The sequence below is a fragment of the Dryobates pubescens genome, chromosome 15 (genome assembly GCF_014839835.1).
Source record: "Dryobates pubescens isolate bDryPub1 chromosome 15, bDryPub1.pri, whole genome shotgun sequence".
Taxonomy (NCBI): domain Eukaryota; kingdom Metazoa; phylum Chordata; class Aves; order Piciformes; family Picidae; genus Dryobates; species Dryobates pubescens.
The window spans coordinates 1,625,738-1,647,749 of NC_071626.1; the positions used below are offsets into that span (position 1 = coordinate 1,625,738).

Consider the following 22,012-nt stretch of genomic DNA (forward strand, 5'->3'; position numbering starts at 1 on the left):
ATGATGATGATCTAGGAGAGGAGAGACCTCATTGCTCTCTGCAGCTCCCTGAAAGGAGGCTGCAGTGAGGTGGGGCTTCGTCTCTTCTCCCTAATATTAGGTGATAGAAGGAGAGGAAACGGCCTGAAATTGTGCTAGGGGAGGGTTAGGTTGGAGAGGAGGAAAAATGTCTTTGCTGCAAGAGTGTTCAGGGATTGGAACAGGTGGTGGAATCATGGGGATGTTGCAGGAGAACACACCCCAGTGTTGATGGGAGGTAGGGGCAAATGTTGGTGGGATTCAGAGGGTAGGTTTAGACTGGGTATTAGGAAGAAATTCTTTCCATTGAGGGTGGGAAGACACTGGAACAGGTTGCCCAGGGAGGCTGTGGATGTCTCCTCCCTGGAGGTGTTCAAAGCCAGGTTGGATGAAGCCTTGAGCAGCCTGGGCTGGTGGGAGGTGTCCCTGCGTGCAGGGATATCCTCAGCCAGATCGGGTTGCCCACAGCCCTGTTGAGCCTCAACTTGAAGATCTCCAGGGATGAGGCATCAGCTACCTCCCTGGACAACCTGTTGCAGTGTCCCACCACCCTCATGGTGCAGACCTTGTTCCTAACATCCAGTCTAAATATACTCTTATCTAGTTTCAAACCATTTCCCCTTGTCCTGTCACTGCAGGCCTTTGCAAACAGTCCCTCTGCAGCCTTCCTGTAGCCCTTTTTCAAGTACTGGAAGGCTGCTCTGAGGTCTCCCTGCAGCCTTCTCTTCTCCAGGCTGAACAATCCCAGCTCCCTCAACCTGTCCTGGTAGGAGAAAAATCATTAATCCCAGCTAGGACCTAGAGAAGACATTTCAGAAGCTGGCAAGTGGACATTTTGCCTTTGTTAGAAGGAGAAACTTCTGATGTCAGGACTTTTAAGAAAAGGCTCCTGACTAAATGAGGAGTTCATCTTTCTGTCACTTGCCAACTTGAAAGCAGCTTTCTTACTGACTTGTATTTTCTGTGGGTTGTTTATGGATCCACGAGGGTTTGCAAAAGATCAGTTTCCTTACAGACAATAAATTAATGCTAAAGGAAAATAATGCTCAGAAAATTGATCTGCACAGCCTTGGTGCAAAACCTGCCAACAGCTGGGGTGCAATTTCCCCTCAGCGAATATACAAGGAGTCAAAATCCATTTAGGGCTAGATCCTGAGAAGACAGCTTGAAGAAGTTGTCCCTGTTAATGTCTATAGCAAAATATACTTGTATGAAGTTGCTCCTCAGCATGAAATCCTGCAGGAGGAAACCTTGAAGTCCCATCAGAAAGTGTGCTGGGAACTCCACAAGCATCAACTAAAACGTGCAAAGGAGAGGATTTTCAGGGTGAATTCTTTGCTGTCATAAAATCCCCTGGCCAAAAAAATGTGGAAAGCAAGCCCAGAATATCCAAGGGAACACAACATTGTATTCCATTTTATTGTGCTGTTTAAGAAGTATAAGTTCATTTCAGCAACCAAAGATTTTTGCCTTCTCTCTCTCTCTCTCTCCACCCTGTCACTAGATCCTACTCTTTCTCAGTCAGGCTATAATTTAAAACACACAGCAAGCTGGCTCTTAAAAATATATATATATAATACATATATATATAAAAATACATAAATACATTTCTCAAGTCATGAAATACTGCACCAGAATGAGTTTGGGAACCTCAGGTTCCTCCCCGGGGGACAACCAGCTCCTTGCTATGAAACAAATGCTAATGAAATGTAATCGACTGTGACGTTGGCAGGACATAGACCCATGGAAAATGTGGCTTATTGTTTTGACTGTTTTGCATGACAAAGTTGTCAGCACTGCCTGTTCTTAATGACTGTTACTCCAAGGATGCAAACAGATGTGTTTAGAGTTGCCTTTAAACTGCTTTGTAAGGACAACAACAACAAACCCCTATTGACCAGCAGTTCCTGAGCTCCTATCACATAACTGTCCTATTTTCCACAGTTCAGTTTTCATTTATTGGAAGGAACAGTTATGCAATTGGTGGATGTGCTGGACCTCCTCCAGCAGGAACTGTGCAGCTATGGGATGCTGCTGCTTTGGTTGTAAATCTGCTGCTTTGATCCCTAGGTCCTGCCCAGAATCGATGAACTAAGCCATGAAGCTGGCTCTTTTCTTCGTCCTGCTACTGCCAACGTGCTTGGCCAAGCCCTTCCACCAGCAAGGCCTCTTTGACTTTATGCTGGAAGATGAAGGCTCAGCTGATTTGCCTTCAACAGATGATTTGGTCATGTCTGGATTTGGACCAGTGTGCCCCTTCCGCTGCCAGTGCCATCTCCGCGTGGTGCAGTGCTCTGACCTAGGTAAGCCCGAGACTATCTCCACAGGATTTGTGTTTGCACTCTAGCCAGGGCTTTGCAGCTGGGATGCTGTGTCTTTAATCTCTCTGGGAAAATTCTGGTGGCTTTAAAAAGCCCAACCCTTGGGCAGCCTCACTTCCTTGCTCAGAGAATTAGCAGCGTTCGTGTGGGGAGCAGGGACTGCTGCTGCTGCTTCCCTGTGCACGGCGAAGAAAGTCAGGTTCTGGAAGACAGGAGAAGATAATTCAGAACCAGATCTAGGTGACCACAGTGAGAGCCAGTAAGTAATTGAGAAGTGGCAGGAAAGCCTCCAAGAAAAGGGGAGATTAGAACATCTGCAGGTGAGGAAAGGCTGAGAGTCCTGGGGCTGTTCAGCCCTGGAGAAGAGAAGGCTGAGAGGGGACCTAATTGATGCTTGCAAATATCTGAAGGGTGGGTGTCTAGAAGCATGGGTGTCAAGAAGCAGGGGCCAGGCTCTTACCATTGATGTCCTGTCATAGGACAAGGTGGAATGGATACAAACTGGAACCCTGGAGGTTCCACCTCAACTTCTTTGGTGTGAGGGTGCTGGAGCCCTGGAGCAGGCTGCCCAGAAGGGTTGTGGAGTCTCCTTTCCTGGTGTGTTTCAAGACCCATCTGAGCGGTTTCCTGTGCGACCTGCCCTAGGTGCTCCTGCTTTGGCAGGGGGTTTGGACTGGCTGATCCCCAGAGGTCCCTTCCAACCCCTACCATTCTGTGATTCAATGACTCCATGTGAGGCTGCTATGCCCTCCCAGTCTGCTACTGGGATTTTGTCAAGGAAATACGCATTCTCTGAACTGGAATGTACTGTTGAAGGGGGCCACAAAGCCCTGACAAGATGGACATTTGTTGTGATCACACACAAAGTTTGGTTGGTGTCTTTAGTGTATATCCTAGGTAGGTGCATTTCATTTCTTCCTTGGAAGGCCACAGATTTCTCTCATAGAGAAAAGACTTTCCAAGGCCATTCCTTCAAATGCCTGTTCAATGAATTCAAGTGAGGTGAGCTGTGTGGATGGAAACACTCCAGATGGTTCTAAACTGCATGGCCCAAGCTGTAAGACTCTTAATCATACTGCCTACTAGCATAGAAATCATCACTTTTCCATTGCAATACAAGAGCGTGGAATAACCAGCTCTGAATCATATATACTGGAACCAGCTCCTTGGAGCAAAGGCTCTGGAAGCACTCCAAAACAATGAACACATTTTGGAGCTCCTTATTAAAAAAGAAGGGAAAAAAAGTAACCTTTCTTAGACACTGTTCAAGCTGAAACCATGAGAACCTTTCTCACAAAGTGCCCTTCCTCCCTCCTCACATCCCCTACCAGAGCAGCAGGCTGCAAAGCCATGGCTGCCATGGCTGTAGTTGACTTTCCCATGCAGAGGGCTCCAGTCATGAAGATGACTTCAGGGGGACTGCTCTTGGTCTAAGCCAGTATTATTCAGTCTAAGCCAGTGTGCAGTACAGAAAATCAGTTCCAGTTGGGTTTGTTCACAAGGAAGGCAGGCAGTTTATTCAGGGGACAGACAAATAACTTCTCTTATGATTTTAGAGAGCAAATTGTGGGTTTTTTTGTTAAGTAACAAGCTTCTCTCAGCTGTTTAAATGTCTAGCTGGGTGTTTCTAGTTCCCTGTGCCATAGCTTGAGCTTTGATAGCTGTGCTGTAGGATTAGCTTTCAGCCTGGTGAGGAGGCTCCGGGAGATCTTAGAGCAGCCTTCCAGTCCCTGAAGGGGCTACAGGAAGGATGGAGAGAGACTGTTTGCAAAAGCCTGCAGTGACAGGACAAGGGGCAATGGCTTCAAACCATTTAGGTTGCATGCGAGGACAATATTTTTTACTGTGAGGGTGGTGGAACACTGGAACAGGTTGCCCAGGGAGGTGGTTGAGGCCCTACCCCTCAACAGGGCTCTGGGCAATCTGGTCTAGTTGAAGATGTCCCTAGACACGGGGACACCTCCCACCAGCCCAGGTTGCTCAAGGCCTCATCCAAACTGGCTTAATCTAGATGAGGATGTCTCTGCTGACTGTAGGGAGTTTGGACTGGATGAGCTTTGGAGGTCCCTTCCAACCTAGATCATTCTGTGATTCTATATTTACTGTAGATCAGGGACCTGGATGTCATTGTGATGGATGTCATCTAATCACAGAAATGAGGGAGAAACATCAATTACAGCCCTAGAAACTCGTGTGAATTTATCAAAGCAAGCCACATCATCACCCAGCAGATATGTTTGGCAAAGGCCCCATGAACAATGCAAGCCAAGCTGCACAACTGAGCAGGGGCTAACCTAGACATGCATCCACAAAGCTCTCTCAGTGCTGTCCCTGGGGAAAGATGCTGTCATTTTTATTTTCTTTTACCATTTAGAGTCACAGAACTGTCAGGGTTGGAAGGGAGCTCAGGAACCAGCCAGTTCCAGCCCCCCTGCCATGGGCAGGGACACCTCACACTACAGCAGGCTGCTCACAGCCACCTCCAGCCTGGCTGCAAACACCTCCAGGCAGGAGGCTTCCACCACCTCCCTGGGCAGCCTGTGCCAGGCTCTCACCACCCTCATGGGAAACAACTTCTTCCTAACATCCAATCTCAATCTCTCCACTTCTAGTTTTGCTCCATCCCCCCCAGTCCTATCACTCCCTGACACCCTAAAGAGTCCCTCCCCAGCTTTCTTGTAGCCCCCTGCAGACACTGGAAGGCCACAATTTAGGTGCTAGACAGTAGCAAACAGGGAGCAGGGAGTGGGGAAGAGGCTGCTCCACATGCCATGAGAGCATTAGGTTTGATTGTTGTTAAACTGGCTCATGCTGATGGAATTCAAGTTATTTGGGGAACTTGTCCCCAGTCTGCTTCAATTCTGCAGAATGTAAGGAGCTAAGGAGCTTTCACTTGGTAAAAAAAATGTAGAGATAGCCACACAGGGACCCTTTGTTGCTCCACAGCCTACTGCTTCTGTGCTTCTGGAGTCCTCATCCTGGTGAAGAGACCCAGAAAATGCAGCAATTAAGCCCCCAGGACTGTGTTTCTCTGCTAATTTTGAGAGGGCTGATAAGAAAGAGATCTATTTTGAGCTTAGCTGAAAGCCAGAGGCTGCAGACACTGCAATGAAAAGGTTGTGCTTTTTGAAGTGGCTGGGATGATAACATCCAGCCTCTGGGCATGAAGGAAGAGATGATATCTCCCAGGGCTTAAAATATGCAGCCCTGGAATAAAAAAAGAAAGCATATTTCCCTGGCAGAGCTCAAGCAAGTAATAACCATGTGAGTTCCTTACCATGGAGGGTGGAGAGACACTGGAATGACTTGCCCAGAGACTTGTGGATGCCTCTCTCCCTGGAAGGGTTTTAGAGCAGGCTGGATGAGGCTTTGAGCAACCTGGGCTGGTAGAAAGTGTCTAGTGGAAGGGGTTGGAACTACGTGGTCTTGAAGGTTCCTTTCAACTCAAGCCATTCTGTTTATGACTCTCTGTTCTATGATTGATTCAGAGTTCACCAGCCTTGCTGTGAGGTTTGATCCATCCTTGTCAGGTGTGACTGTGGCAACTCCTGATGGGTTGTGGCCCAAGTGGGAGGCTCACCAGGGTGCAGGTTCCGTGGCCACTCCTGTGGGCAGGGACAGGACAGCTGTGTGTGCAGCCTTCTTGCAGGCAAATCTGCCCCCTGCTCTCCCCTCTGCCCCCTGCTCTCCTCTCTGCCCCCTGCTCTCCTTTGTTCTGCCCTTGAGTTTATTTCTGAGTGTCTCAGACAGGGGCAAGGTCAGATTTACCTACTGACTTGAGGAAAGCCAGGAGCTGGCCCCAGGAACTCAAAATGTTGTTGAAGGCTGTGGAGGTCCTGCCAGGATGACCCTAGCATGCTCCTGGGCTGTGGGGTGAAGGGTGCTTGGGAAGGCAGTGTGCACACAGGAGCCATGAAACCAATGACAGTTCCATTTCTCTGCCAGCCATCACCTCTCCATTCAGCTCCAGGCACTTCCAACTCAACTAAATTAGCTTCCCCCTTCCCCAAAAGGGATCAGATTTGGGCACCTAGTCCCATGGGCACTAACTGAAGGAAACTTGCAGGCAATCAGAAGACTCCTCCCAGGGATATGTTAAAAGCTTACTAAAACTGAGTCCCACGTAGGGAAGTGGAAATCTGGATCTCCCTTACACAGTTTCTGGGGTGGAAGGAGAGCTCTTTGCAGCCTCTAGCCCCTGGATACAGAGGGCATGCCCAGAACAAGGCAGGTGAAGGATCCTGACGTGGTCTGCTTGTGTCTCCTCTTCCTCACCGTGCTTCCTTTTGTGCCCAAAGGGACATTTGCTCCTTGTAAAGCCCTGCTGCTTCAGGCAAATGCCAGGGGAGTTACAGGAATAGACACCAGGGGAACCATCACATCCAGGGGCCAGAGATCAGCTTTAGCCCCTTGTGTGGTGAGCACTGGAGGGGAAGAATAAAAGCAAATAACAACAACATTTAATAAAAACACTGAGGGGAAAAAAAATTTGCCCAGTGGTCCAATTACAGCCTTGTCAGCTGAATTCCTGTGCTGCTGAGCTCCAGCCCCATCTTCCTAAGCACATAGCTCAGAATTCATTTCTTGTGCCTCCAAGCCAAGAGCTGAGTTAGCAGGAAGCAGAACGCTCTCTTCTCACACCCCAAAGAAGAATCCTCTCTGAGCTGTGGTTACTGACAGCTCCAGAGCAGAGCCCCAGGTGCCTGCCTGCTCTGAGATGCATTGTCTTGGTGCTACAGGCTCAAGGGGCTCAGCAAGGAAGGCCACCACAGTCTCAAGCTGTGCCAGGGGAAGTTTAGGCTGGAGGTGAGGAGAAAGTTCTTCCCAGAGAGAGCAATTGGCCATTGGGATGTGCTGCCCTGGGAGGTGGTGGAGCCACCATCCCTGGAGGTGTTCAAGTAAGGCTTGGATGTGGCACTTGGAGCCATGGTTTAGTTGTCAGGTGTTAGGTATTAGGTAATAGGTTGGACTTGATGATCTCTGAGGTCTTTTCCAACCTGTTTGATTCTGTGATTCTATGATCTTTATTGTTGCCTCTTCTGAACCTGCCTCCTGTTGCTAAAAGGGAGCCACAGCTTCACTTTCTGATCATGGCTCAGCAGAAGGCATTGTTGTGCTAGAGCCAGACTTTATCCACAGGGACCACAAACATCCACAGATTGCATCAGGTTGAAAGGACCCTCAAAGGTCATCTTGCCCAGCCCCAACTTGCAGGGAGAAGGGAAACCTCCAACTAGAGCAGGTTGCTCAGGATCACATCAAGTCTGATCTTGAGTGTCTCCAGGGATGGAGTCTCAACCACCCCTCTGGGCAACCTGTTCCAGTGTTTCACCACTCTCATTGTGGAGAGCTTCCTCCTGATGTCCAACCTAACTCTGTCCTGCTCCAGTTTCAAACTGTTGTCCCTGGTCCTATCCCCACAGCCCCTTCTGAACAGTCCCTCCCCAGCCTGCCTGGAGGTCACTCAGATACTGAAATGTAGTTATAAGGTCTCTCCAGAGCCTTCTCTTCTCAAGGCTGAACAGCCCAAACTCTCCCAGCCTGTCTTCATAGCAGAGATGCTGCTGCCCTGTGGTCATGTTCATGGCCCTCCTCTGGACCTGCTCCAGCAATATCCTCTTCTGCAGGGGTCCCACAGGTGGACACAGTACTGCAGGTGAGGTCTTACCAGAGCACAGGGGCAGAACCACCTCTCCTGTCTTGCTGGCCACACTTCTTTTGATGCAGCCCAGGCTGCCACTGGCCTTGTTGGCTGCAAGTGCCCACTGCTGGCTCCTGTTCAGCTTCTCACCTCCCAGCACCCCCAAGTCCTTTTCTGCAGGGCTGCTCTCAACCTCATCACCCCCCAACCTGCCCTAGGTGCAGGACCTTGCACTTTGCCTTAGTGAACCTCAGGAGATTCTCCTCAGCACATGTCTCCAGCCTGTCCAGGTCCCTCTGAATGGCACCTGTCCTGTCCTTCCGTCTTATCAAGTGCACCACTCAGCTTGGTATCATCTGCAAACTTGCTGAGAGTGCAAGCATCTTCTGTATTTATTAGCACCCACTGCAGCTGGGGAGGAGCTGATCTAGCTGGTCAGGGGCAGCTCTTCATGTTCTAAACCAATAAATACAGGGAAGAGGAGCAGTCTGTTGGCCAAGCCTTGGAACAGTCCTAGCAAGGATTAATTGTACCATTTAAAGATTCATCCTCCCAAAGGGAGGCTCAAGACAAGGTTCCTCCCAGAGCTCTCTGGTAGGCAGGAGGACACATGAGTGATTACTCAACCCTGCAGCAGATGCAGAATGCTCCAGAAGTACATTCAGAGGAGGTGATCAGGGCTTTGTTTCCACTTCAGAGAACTCTGCCAGCCCCTTATGAAGTGAGCAGTGTTCTGCAGGGTGCAATGAGATCACCTCCCCTGGAGGCTTCGCAGGATGCAGGGAGGTCTCTCCAGCCCTCTCGCTCTGAACATCGATGGAGGTTTTGTGGTCTCCCAGAGGTGTGTGAGAGATGGATGTCAGTAACCAAAGTTCAGTGTTACAGCTCAAATTCGGCTCTCAGCTCAGAAATGCAGGGGTTCTCCAGCTGTGAAAGGAAGGAGGGTGCCTTACAGCTCAGCATGGGTGTTGGAGGGTGTGCTGGAAAAGCACTTGGAGGTCGGTGGGTGAGGAGCTCACAGACATGTAAAGAATAAAGGAATGAAAGGTAAAAAATGTGGCAAAAAAGTGAAAGGGATCTGGTATCCTGAGGCCTATCTGAACACAGGCAGTGTCTAACCTGGATTAACTGCTGGCTGTTCAATACCTGACCCATTGATTTGTGGACAAAAGCTGATGAATCTCATTGTCTAAAAGCTGCCAGAGACACCTGCAAGCTCAGCTTCTGATCATGATTCCATGTGGGAACCTCAAGTCTCATCACACAGCAAAATATCTCCTTTAGGATCTGCCTTGATTTGAACTTCTGCTGTCAACATCAAATCTCTTTAAAGAGAATAATGTGAACCTCATTGGTGATCAGTCTCAGTTGTTTCATGAGTTCAAGAGAGCAGAGAGGATTACTTAATATGGTGCACTTAATTTCAGGATCCTTGCCATGGTATGAATCATGGAGAGGTGGGGAATGGAAGGGATCTCTGGAGATCACCCAGTCCAACCCCCCTGCCAAAGCAGGATCTCCCAGGGCAGGTCACACAGGAACACATCCAGGTGGCTCTTGAGAAGGAGACTCCACAGCCTCTCTGGGCAGCCTGCTCCAGGGCTCCAGCAGCCTCACACCAAAGAAGTTTTTCCTCATGTTGAGGTGGATCTTCCTGTGTTCCAGTTTGTGTCTACTGCTCCTTCTTCTATCACAGGACACCACTGAAAAGAGCCTGGCCCCTTCTTGACACCAGTCCTTCAGATCCCCTCTCAGCCTTCTCTTCTCCAGGCTAACCAGCCCCAGGGCTCTCAGCCTTTCCTCATCACTCAGATGTTGCAGTCCCTTCAGCATCCTCACAGCCTCCATTGGACACTCTTCAATAGTTCCCTGTCCCTCTTGACCTGGGAAGCTTCAAGAGAAGGCTGGGAGCAGATCTGAGCAATGTTTACAAATATCTGAGGGGTTGGAGTCAAGAAGCAGGGGCCAGGCCCTTGTCACTGGTGTCCTGTGATGGCACAAGGGGCAATGGGTACAACCTGGAACCCAGGAAGCTCCACCTCAACATGAGGAAAAACTTACTTGACTTTGGCACTTTGGAAAATGGTTTAATGGCCATGGTGGTATTAGGTTGACTGTTGGACTTGATGATCCTGGAGGATTTTTCCAACCAAAGCAACTCCATGATTCAATGAACATGGAATGGAACATCTTGGGTTGTCAAGAGAAGCTACAACAGAGATTCCTTTTACAAGGAGAGAAACTTTCAGATTCAGGAAAGGAAGAAAGGGAGAAGCAACTTAAGAACTGAATGAAAATCTTACTGTGTTTTCAAGGCTAGGGGGTAAAATTTATTCTCTGTTCTTTGAGTCTGAGAGGGCTGGGTTTGGTCAGCCTTGAGAAGGGAAGGCTTAGGGGAGACCTTATTACTATGGACTTGTGCATAAGAGGTGGCTCCCAGGAGGATGGAGACTCCCTTTGTACAAGGAGTCCCATGGAGAAGACAAGAGGTGATGGGGACAAGTTACTGCTGGGGAGATTCCCAGTGGGCTCCAGAGGAAAATTTTTCATCATGAGAACAGTTAGAGAGTGGAATCATCTCCCAAGGGAAGTGGAGGATTCCCCTACACTGGACAGATTTAAGACTTAGCTTGACAGTATGCTGAGCCAGCTCACTGCAACTTTACTCTCACCTAGAAAGATTGGACCAGATGATTCTTGAGGTCCCTTCCAACCTGGCATTGTGTGAACCCTATGGCAGCAAGCTTAGATCTTCCAGTCTGGAACTGGTTATTGCAGTGAAGGCTGCCCTGGGGAAGGTCTATCCCTCAATAACTAACAAAATAAACAGGCAGCAACCCCAAAAGTATTTAAGAGTACAAGGCTATATATGTATCACACATCATCTAGCAGGAAGAGAGAGTGACAGATCTGCAGACTCCTCCATTCCCTCCCAGTGGCTGTGAGGAGAGGCTGAGGGACCTGGGGTTGCTTAGCCTGGAGAAGAGGAAGCTCAGGAGAGACCTTCTTGCTCTCTACAACTACCTGAAGGGAGGTTGTAGCCAGGTGGGGGTTGGTCTCTTCTCCCAGGCAAGCAGCACCAGAACAAGAGGACACAGTCTCGAGCTGTGCCAGGGGAGGTTCAGGCTGGAGGTGAGGAGAAAGTTCTTATCAGCAAGAGAGATTGGCCATTGGGATGCGCTGCCCAGGGAGGTGGTGGAGTCACCATCCCTGGAGGTGTTTAGGAAGAGCCTGGATGAGGCCCTTGGTGCCATGGTTTAGTTGATTAAATGGTGTTGGGTGATAGGTTGGACTTGGTGATCTCAAAGGTCTTTTCCAACCTGGTTAATTCTATTCTATTCTATTCTAGTCTAGTCTAGTCTAGTCTAGTCTAGTCTAGTCTAGTCTATATATTCTTCACTCTGTGAAGACGCAGTCCCAGCAGCTCCTTCCGTTGTTTGCTTGCAGGAAAGCAGGTTGGAAACAATCCTACATGTAGGGGAGAAAAGAAAAGCAGAAAACCAAACCCAAAAGTCCCTGTTATGTTTAGAAGGACCCAAAATAACCAGAAACATATCTCTGCCCTCAGGTCATAATCAAGGCAGGGCTGTGCAATGACCATGTGGTCAGAACAGGAAGGGGTAAGTTTACATGAAACCAGAGAAGATCTCTCCCCCTACCAATGACTCTTCATGGCTGCTGCAAGATGTTAGTGCTAATTAGGGTAAATGTTAGAGATTAAGGGAGCCAGCCTGAAATGGTCATCTGTTGCCTGCTGCTTGAACTGCAGATCAGGCAAACATCAACTGATCAAAGATGATTGGAGGGCTGGAGCACCTCTCCTACGAGGACAGGCTGAGAGAGCTGGGGCTGTTCAGCCTGGAGGACAGAAGGCTCCAGGGAGGGCTTAGAGCTGCATCTCAGTATCAGAAGGGACCTACAGGCAGGCTGGGGAGGGACAGTTGAGAAGGGGTTTTAGAGGTAGGACAGGGGGCAATGGTTTGAAACTGGAGCAGGGCAAATTTAGGTTGGAAATTAGGAGGAAGTTCTGCAGAAGGAAAGTGGTGAAATACTGGAACAGGCTGCCCAGGGATGTGCCCTGGAGACATTCAAGACCAGACTTGGTGTATCCCTGTGCAGCCTGATCTAGTTGGGAGGTGTCCCTGCTGACTGCTGGACCAAGAGGAGCTTTGAGGGTCGCTCCTAGCCCACTGCAATCTGTGAATCAGTTTCTATTACTCCAAAAGATCATTCAAAACAGAACTTGTGAAAGAACTTTGACTTTTCCTGGGCACTGGAAAGCTCTCTTCTGACTGCTTGTAAAACACTTGTAAGAAACCAATGTTTCACCTTAATGCATGAGTACTCAGGGATAGGAAGGAGGTCTGCTTTGCATCCTCTCTGCCTCCAGCCATTCTGCACAGGGTGCTGGCAGACTGCAGGTATCACACAGGACAGCTGCTGCTCTCCAGTGGAGATGTTTTGTGTTTGTAACCATGACAGTGGGAAATGCAACACTGATGACACTAGGAGTGGAGGAAACTCTTACTTGGTTCTTTGCCTTTAATATTTCAATCTCTGAAGTCTGCTGTTTATTTTAGAATATTTATTCTGCCTTCCTAAAATGCTTCAGTGCCCCTTAGGAAAGTATTAACTAGTGGACAGCAAGTCCTCCACGGGACAGCAATGTGCCCTTGTGGCCAAGGGCATCCTGATATGCATTAAGTGTAGCCAGCAGGTCTAAGGAGGTTCTGCTGCCCCTTTGCTCTGCCCTGGCAAGACCACACCTGCAATATTGTGTCCAGCTTTGGGCTCCCCAGTTCGAGAAAGACAGAGACCTGCTGGAGAGATTCCAGTGGAGAGCTGTGAGGATGATGAAGGGACTTGAACATCTCTGCTATGAAGAAAGGCTGAGAGCACTGGGGCTGTTTAGCCTGGAGAAGAGAAGGCTGAGAGGGGAACTGCTCAGTGTCTCTAAGTGGGTGGGTGTCAAGGTGAAGGTGCCAGGCTCTTTTTCAGTGGTGCCCAGTGGTAGGACAAGGAACAATGGGTACAAACTAAAACCCAGGAAGTTCCACCTCAACATGAGAAGAAACTTCTTTACCATGAGGCTGCTGGAGCCCTGGAGCAGGCTGCCCAGAGAGGCTGAGGAATCTCCTTCTCTGGAGGCTTTCCAAACCCACCTGGATGTGTTCCTGTGTGACCTCCCCTAGGTCTGCTTCTGCTTTGGCAGGGGGGTTGAACTCAATGTTCTCTGGAGGTCCCAGCAACAGAACAAGAGGACACAGTCTCAAGTTGTGCCAGGGGATCTCCAGGCTGGACATTAGGAAGAAGTTTTTCATAGAGAGATTTGCCATTGGGATGTGCTGCCCAGGGAGGTGGTGGAGTCACCATCCCTGGAGATCTTCAAGAGAAGCCTGGATGAGGCACTTAGTGCCTTGGTGTAGTTGATTGGGTAGGGCTGGGTGATAGGTTGGACTGGATGATCCTGGAGGTCTCTTCCAACCTGGTTGATTCTATGACTCCAACCCCTACCATTCTGTGATTGCAAACCTTTAAAATCAAAACTCAGAAAGGACACAGCAGTTGCCTGCTTTTCAGTTTCAAGGACTGACCAGAAGTTGTTTGATTTTCAGCTTCAGGAATAGACCATTACTGTTAGGAATTAGGTTTTGGAGCCAGGAGGCTGCATCTATCTGTACCCAAAAAAAATGTGACCAGGGCTCCAAAGTAATTCATAACATCTGTAGCTTGCAAGGATCTGTTGTGCTTTGAAATGTGTGCTCATGACACAGAGTGGGTGGAAGTGGAAAAGAGCAGCTCAAGCTGTCCCTTCAGTTTGAAACCTTTGCTGGGGATTCCAGCCCAATGCAATCTGTGAATCTCTGCTTTTATACTTAATAATAATCCCATAAGAGAGAATTATGCCACAATTATCGTGCCTGAATTTCACACAGGATGCATCAGGGTGGAAGGGACCCTCAAAGGTCATCTTGCCCAACACCCCTGCAGTGAGCAGGGACATCTTCAACTAGATCAGGTTGCTCAGGGCCACATCAAGTTTCACCTTGAATGTCTCCAGGGTTGGGGACATCTCCAGGGATGGAAACTTGTTTCTGTTTTCCCCTGTTCCTCTCTCTGTGCTAATGTCTGAGGGAGCAAAACCAGTCCAGTGTAGCAACGTTATCAGTAGCTCTACCTTTGTGAGAGGCCACCTCAGCAGGGGAGGGAGATCATTTTCTCATCCTTTCCTGTGGGAAGGGTCAGAAGCCTACAAAAATAACAATCTGTGGTTAAAACAAGTCCAAAATGGATCTTAATGGCAGATGAGACCAAAAAGCAAGGGGGGGGGGGGGGGGGGGGATAAAGGTCTGACAAATGGCTGTGAATCATCTTTAAGAAGATGTATTTTAAGGGTTTTGTGGACTCCAATGGGCACAGCTCTTTTTATACCTCTTAGGGGGAAAACAAACAGCACTGCTGATTTCCTAGCAAGCAAGGGCAAGGGGGAAAACAAACTCTTACTTTGAAAGTGGGAGAGAGGAGGCAGCTGTGTGGCTGTTTCTCTGCAGAGAAAGACAATTGTTTCTTATTTTATGGATGGTAGGATGCAAATAATGAACACTGCTATTTGAAAATCTCACACACACACACAGAGCAGAGGACAAATTTCCAGTAAATACTGAAGCACATAGCCTGGGAAAGCTTCAGGGAACTTTTCTAAGTCAAAGCATTCAAAGTTGAATTAAGCTCCTTGCTCTGCTTCCAGAAACCAGCCCCTGAGTCCTGTTATTTTCCATGACTTAAATATCCCGGCTCCATCAGCTTGCCATCTGCCTCCTTCACCCCAGAGTCCACTCAGAGCCTTGCTAAGGGCTTACACCCCCAGGAGGGTTGCTGCCTGTCGGTGGGATGAGGCAGAGCTGGGCTTTGGAGCAGGGGAGAGCACCCAGCAGCGTGCAGAGGCGATGCAGGCAGCTGCTGGAGAGGCTGCTCCACTGATGATCAGGGTTGGGAATTACAAGCAGCTCAGCCCAAATTCCTCAGCTGGCAGCAGCTGTTTGTGGAAACTGAAGGAGTCTTGAAAAGAGCCCCATTTTATGGCCCCTGTGATAATAATCCTGAGTGTTGCAATATAATAACACATGTAGCTGAGCTACGGTGCTCAGATGTCTTCCTGCCTTTTGGCCCCTTCTCTCCAGCTGGGGAAGGGAAGGTTTCTCCAGAAGAATAAGCCCCATCCCTGCTTGTTGTAAGCTGGATAAATAGAGGGAGGGGGGTGGGAAACACCCAAAATACCAAAATACTCCAAACAAACAAAGAAAGGGGGAAAGAAAAAAATATCAAGCCACAAGCTGCGTTGTGTTGTTGAAGTTGTTTAGAATTGGCACTGCTCACATAGGATTATTTTGACTCTGTGGTCTCAGAGCCTTGCAAAGATGCAATTCTCAGAGAAGTGTCCTCATCTCTGGGCTGCAGACTCAGACTCCCATTTGCTTAGTCTCCCTCCCTGGCCCCATAAATCTTGCATTCCTTTTCTGCCTAGTCGTATGGCTCCAGCAGAAGGATGGCTCCATGCCAAGCTGCAGAGGAACTTGTGCCTCTCAATTCTGAGAAACTGGAGTAAAACCCCTTCAGAGCAAGGAGGGTTCTAAAGCCACCCTCACCCTTCTCCTTTTGTAGGTTAAACAGTTCCACAGCCACTTGGTCACAGCTCCTGCAGCTGAGCGAGCTGCTCCCTCAGCTGCAAAAGTAAGAAAGGCTGTCTTGTACCCCCAGACCCCAACCTCCCTCAGTCCCTCACACTGCTCCCAAATCCTTGCTCCATCTCCTACACCTGTTTGGCTGCCTCAGTGGCAGCCTGCTGCTCGGGCTGGTGCTCCACAGATGGCTAGCCATTGAGTGATAGTCTCTCAGGGACTGCAGAAGGGCTGAGTGATACCAGCTTTGTCTCTTGCCTGATTTCCAGCCTCATACTCCCAGAGTATCACAGAATTGAGATCATTGAGTCCAACCAGCAATCCAACACCACCATAGACATTAAACCCTGTCCCCAGGTGAAGACCTCCAGGGATGGGGACTCCACCACCTCCCTGGGCAGCCTCTGCCAATTCCTAACCACTCTTGCAGAAAAGACATTGTTCCTCCTCTCCAACCTAAGCCTCCCCTGGCACAATTTCAGGCCATTTCCTCTCTGTCTGTCTCCTGATACTAGGGAGAAGAGCCCAGCCCCCACCTCACTGCAACCTTTCAGGGAGCTGTGGAGAGCAATGAGGTCTCCCTCAGCTGCTCTGCCCCAAGCCTGTAGTGTTGCTTGTGTGGTTGTTGTGAGCCAAGTGCATATCCATCAGCCTGCTGAGCTCTAGAGCCTTCTCTCCTCAAGTGCTTGGTTTGATCTCAAAGGTCTCTTCCAGCCTCAACAGTTCTTTGCTTCTGTGAGGTGAGGCTGTCACAGCTACCCAGCCTGACACCCTAATTTCCTTAAGGAACTGGTGGGGGGAATTACACTCCACACAGAGAGGATCCCACAGAGACCAACCTGATTTCTGCAGAGGTACTTTCAGCACAATCCTCCCATTAAGGATGGATTCCAAGGTCTTTTAACCTCTCTCCACTAAACATCTCCTAGGAGACTGTAGATGAGCCTCTCAGTGCTGCCACAAGTGAGCCTGAGCTCTTATCTGTAGGAGGGAAATCTGTTGATGATCCAGGGATGAGCAGGGACACCTCCAACTGGATCTACTTGCCCAGAGCCCAATCAAGTTTAACCTTGAATGCCTTCATGGATGGGACCTCCCCTACATCTCTGGGCAACCTCTTCCACTATTTCACTACCTTCATTGTGAAGAACTTCCTCCTTATGCCCAGCCTGAATAAATCTGGGCTTTTAAGTTCCATAATTTCCATTATATTGCCATAATTTCTAGGCTCTGTCTAAACATGGAATTGGGAGGGGTAGAGCTTTACCATTTCTCCTTATTTCTCTACAAGCAGTGGATTTTAAAATGCATTTACCAACTGAAATAATAACTGACAACAGTTTTGTTCAGCCAACATAGCCAGGGAAAACAAGCATCTTCAATTTAACAGGCAAGGGAAAAGCAGAAGGATTTAAGTCTTTAATCAGTTCTAAGTTAATGTTTCACAACCTGAAATATCAATTCTAAGTTAATCTTAGGAGCCTGAAATATCAGTTCTAAGTTGATCCTAGGAGCCTGAAATATCAGTTCAAAGCTGATCTTAGGAGCCTGAAATATCAGTTCTAAGTTAATGCTTCACAACCTGAAATGTCAGTTCTAAGTTAATGCTTCACAACCTGAAATACCAGTTCTAAGTTAGTCTTAGAAGCCTGAAATATCAGTTCTAAGCTGTTCTTAGGAACCTGAAATATCAGGTCTAAGTTAATGCTTCACAACCTGAAACATTTCCAGGAGCCTGAGTTTATTCACAGAAAAAGGCAGACAGCTAGGAGAGATTTTTTTTTATATGGCTTTTTTTTTTAGAAGGAAGCTTCAATGAGTAGAAAAATCACAGCCAGGAGCTGGAATCCATGAGTAAACTGTTCTTCAAATGATTGAGAAGTGACTCAGTTGACATTTCCCAACACCACTTCCCCTTCCAGTTGGTATTGCATCAACTTCACTGGAAAGCAGAGGCAGGCACTGGAAGGCAGTCATACTGTACAGGATGGTTTCAGAAGCGTGTGGCACTCCCAGGGCTTTCTCAGAAGTGAGTAGCTCCTCTCCAATCTGCACAGTCTCCCAGACAGAGGAATCCAAGGATTCTCCTGGGAATCAGTAATTCTATCCCAGGAGCCAAGAGCCATTTCAGCTTCTAGGATTACAATCTTCTAGACTCAGTTCAAACCCTGTCATGCTCTCACGTTAGTTCAAGCTCCTCCATTCATCTCAAGTGACTGTCTGCTGACCTGTCCTGACCTGAGCAGTTTGTTTGCTCTGCAGGCACTGAATCTCCAGCACAGGAACTGATCTGCACTGCACCAATGCTCCTCCTACCTCTTTCCATCTGTAAATGCACCTGGACCTGCAAGCTGAAGCACAGCTCTTGAAGCCAACACAGATGTGACAAGTGGTGAAACACTTGGATCCAGTCCACCCCTCCAAAGCACTTTAGTCCTGCTGATGTAACCAGACAGTGTTCAGGTCCATCCACTTGTAACCCCTCCCTCCACTGGGGAGCTGGTGCAGCTTTCAGCTGGAGGATGTACTAAACACTGCTCATTGCTCACCCTGACCTCTCTAGAGTGTATGGTCAAGTTTTATAGTAGTTAACTCTAGAATAGTGCTCTTTATGTAGGTGTAAAGGGTTACAAATGCCTCATTGCTATCTACTACTCCCTGAAAGGAGGTTGCAGTGAGGTGAGGGTTGGGCTCTTCTCACTAGGATCAGGTGATGGAGAGGAAATGGCCTGAAACTGTGCCAGGGGAGGGTTAGGTTGGAGATGAGGAAAAATGTCTTTGCTGCAAGAGGGGTCAGGGATTGGGACAGGCTGCCCAGGGAGGTGGTGGAGTCCCCATCCCTGGAGGTGTTCAAGAAATGTGTGGCCGTGGCACTTTGGGATGTGGTTTAATGGCCATGGTGGTGTTGGGTTGCTGGTTGGACTGGATGATCTTAGAAGGCTTTTCCAACCCAAACAATTCTCTGATTCTCTGATCATGGCTTAAAATATTAGGAAGTGCACATTAGTGGACATCTAATAATTAGATATCTAATAATTAGAATAATTAGTGGACATCTAATAATTAGATGGTCAGGGCACAATTCTATGATTCTATCTGAAGCTTGACAGGCACAGTTGGAAATGTAGTTTGAAGATTAATCTCTGGCAAATTGTCCCTTCAGTGGCAACACAAAAGTGTACTCCAAGAGCATCACATGAGGCACAGCTCTCCTGCTCTGGTGTGCCCTAATTTCTGCTGTCAGCACTTGTTTACAGGCACCAGGCTGACAATATGAATGCTCTGACAGTCAGGACTGAGTGATGTTACTCTGTACACAAATAACTTGCAGCTGGTTTTGTGTTTACCTGTGGAAAATGCTCTACAAGTTGCTAGACTGTAAGAAGTCCTTGTAACAAAGTGATGGCCTTGAGGAAAAAAAGAAGTGGTGCTTTGGGGGAAGGAATTTTTAGCTGCTGACATAATTCCTGTCTGCTGAGGACAAAAACATGTCCAAAGGCAACCAACATAGGAATTACACACTATCATGTTTATACATATCTGGAACTCTAGTCCTACACTTTGGAGGGTAAGGAGAGTTTTGCAAACAGCCTTCAGAAGCAATGAAGTCCAGGAGGAAAAGTTAGTTTAAGAAAATGAAGAAGCTTGGTCTGTATCACATCTTCCTGCACTGAACATCAGGAAGGTAAACAGGATGAGAGATGAGCTTTAGCTTTTGTCATTTTATGTTTGGTAGGAGCTTTTACTACTTCTTCCCAAAGTGGATGCTGATGTGATGAAAGCTCAGCCAGGTTAATCTGTATGTGCCCTCCATGGAGGTGTTCAAGGCCAGGTTGGATGAGACCTTGAGCAACCTGGGCTATTGGAAGGTGTCCCTGCTCATGGCAGGGGGGTTGGAACCAGATGATCTTCAAGGTCTCTTCCAACCCAAACCATTTTATGAGAATGGAAAGAGAAGGGAATTTTCCTAACTGGAGAACCACAAAGATGCCTGGGGGGCTGGAACACCTCTCCCATGAGGACAGGCTGAGGGGGCTGGGGTTGTTCAGCTTGGAGAGGAGAAATCTCCAGGGAGACCTTAGAGTAGCCTTCCAGTGCCTGGGAAGGGGGATATGAGAAAGCTGGAGAGAGACTGTTTGCAAAGGCCTGCAGTGACAGGATGAGGAGCAATGGCTTGAAATTAGAGAAGAGTAGATTTAGGTTGGACATTAGGATCAAGTTCTGAGCCATGAGGATGGTGGAACACTGCAGCAGGTTGCCCAGGGAGGTAGATGAGGCCTTGTCCCTAGAGATATTCAGACTGGACAAGGCTCTGAGCAACCTGATCTAGTGGAGGATGTCCCTGCACACAGCAGGAGTGGTAGACCTTTGGAGGTCCCTTCCAACCCAAACCATTCTGTGACTCTACAATCTCCCAGGATGGGGACTCCACACCCTTTGGGGGCAAAGCAGATCTTCTCTCAGGGCAAGCACACCTCACTGTGTTTGCAATGCCATGTATCAGCTACAAATATTTAGGTTTCAAAAGATTATAGATAGATAGATAGATAGATAGATAGATAGAGATAGATAAATAGATGGATATATAGAACCATAGAACTGTTGAGGTTGGAAGAGACCTCTGAGATCAAGTCCAACCACTCACCTAGAGCTCTCAACCCCACCACTGCTAACCCACTGCCACTAAACCACAACCCTCAGCACCACATGAAAACAGGATCATGGAGTCCCCCATCACAGTGGGGAGACACTGGTGATACTTGCAGAGAGACATAGAATCATAGAATCAACAAGGTTGGAAAAGACCTCAAGGATCCTCAAGTCCAGCCTGTCACCCAAGACCTCATGCCTACTAGACATGGACTTGGTGCCATGTCCAATCCCTTCTTGAACACCTGAACATCTTTCCCACGAGGCTTCAAAGAGAGCTTTAGTGGGGCTTGTTAAAAACTTTACTGGCAAAAAAGCTTCTTCTACCCAGAGAAGTCCACTTCTGTCCATCTAGAGAACTTTTTAGCATCTGTCAATTTTTTTCCCTACCAACCATTCATTTAGCACTTCACATTAAAATAAATTAAAATGAGTAAAACCCATAGTTAATCAAAAAGATTACTTAGGAAAGAGAGTGTTAATTTTGTGGCAAATCAGAAGGACTCTAAAAGGTCTCCTCTGTTCCAAGTCCCAGTATGAAAGGCAAGCTGGGTAAGGCAAGTGTTATTTAACACTAAATAATTTCATTTCCATGACTTCATCGGACTTACATATCAGCTAGTCAAGAAAATAGTCCCAGAGAGAGTCTTTAATTTAAACTGTCTGATGTTCTTTTGGCAGTTGTAGTGAAACCAAGAGATTTGTTCTCCAGAAAGCTTGGACACAGTTGCAGATGAAAGGGGAAAAAAAAGGCAAGAGGGGAGGTGGATTGTGAGGTTGTTAAGGAGGACTTCAAATCCTGCAGTCAAACAAACTGGTTTGGGGTTGTTTGGTGGTTTTTCCACTCCCCCCCCTCTGGAAATGATTATCATTAACTATTGTTAATGCCTCCTACCTTTTAAATAGCAGGAAATGTTCCCTGTCCACAAAAAGCTAAGAACCTAGTGAAATTAATAAATCCCATACTCCTTTCTCAAAGCAATATTGTTTTATCCACACAGTTCAGTGGAACGAAATGGCTTGGATATTATTTCCCCACCATCACCACCCCCCCAGCCTCCCAACTCAACCCTTTGCTTCAAGCTCTAACTCAGCCATGTTCTCAGGAAAACCAAAAGGGCATAATGGTGATGTGGATAAATAACTTTTGCTTTGACACAGCAAAACAAAACTCCCTTTGACTGGCTGGGGACAGAAATACTTCCAGATAAGTCTCCGTAAGCTTTGTCAGGAAATGAGTTCTAGAAGCGGTGTTTACCGAGAGGTGAATGCTGCTAAGCAACAAAGTGCTGACCCCCCCCCCCCCGTGAAAACTTTCAGTCAAAGTCAGATGTCTTCATTCTCTTCCCTCTCCCTAGGTCTGGAAAAAGTGCCAAAAGATCTCCCTCCTGACACGACTCTGCTGGACTTGCAGAACAACAAAATCACTGAAATCAAGGAAGGGGATTTCAAGAACTTGAAGAATCTTCACGTAAGTGTGGAAACGAAGCAGCCTCTGCCAAAACAAATGGGGGGGAAGCGTGGCTTTGGCCTGGCACTCAGGGGCTGAAGGCAAACTGATGAAATGCTCTGTGATCTTCCTCCACCAGCCCAGACTATTTGTTTGCTTTCCCATTCCTCTCTTGCAAACTCTCTTCTCACACCGCAGAACTTTCTCAGCCCTTTTCAGCTCCCATCCATGCAGTCTCCTGCTCTCCACCACA

At 47.9% G+C, this 22,012-nt stretch overlaps 1 protein-coding gene across 2 annotated transcripts in view; it reads left to right on the forward strand.

Annotated features, from left to right (window-relative positions):
- Positions 1 to 22,012, forward strand: part of DCN (decorin) — a 42,452-nt gene that overhangs the window by 3,562 nt on the left and 16,878 nt on the right. For both annotated transcript variants that reach the window (XM_054168075.1, XM_054168076.1), the window contains exons 2-3: positions 2,089 to 2,321; positions 21,668 to 21,780. In XM_054168075.1, the coding sequence (XP_054024050.1) occupies positions 2,117 to 2,321; positions 21,668 to 21,780 (318 nt within the window). In that variant the 5' untranslated portion in view covers positions 2,089 to 2,116. The remainder of the gene's footprint in view (positions 1 to 2,088; positions 2,322 to 21,667; positions 21,781 to 22,012) is intronic.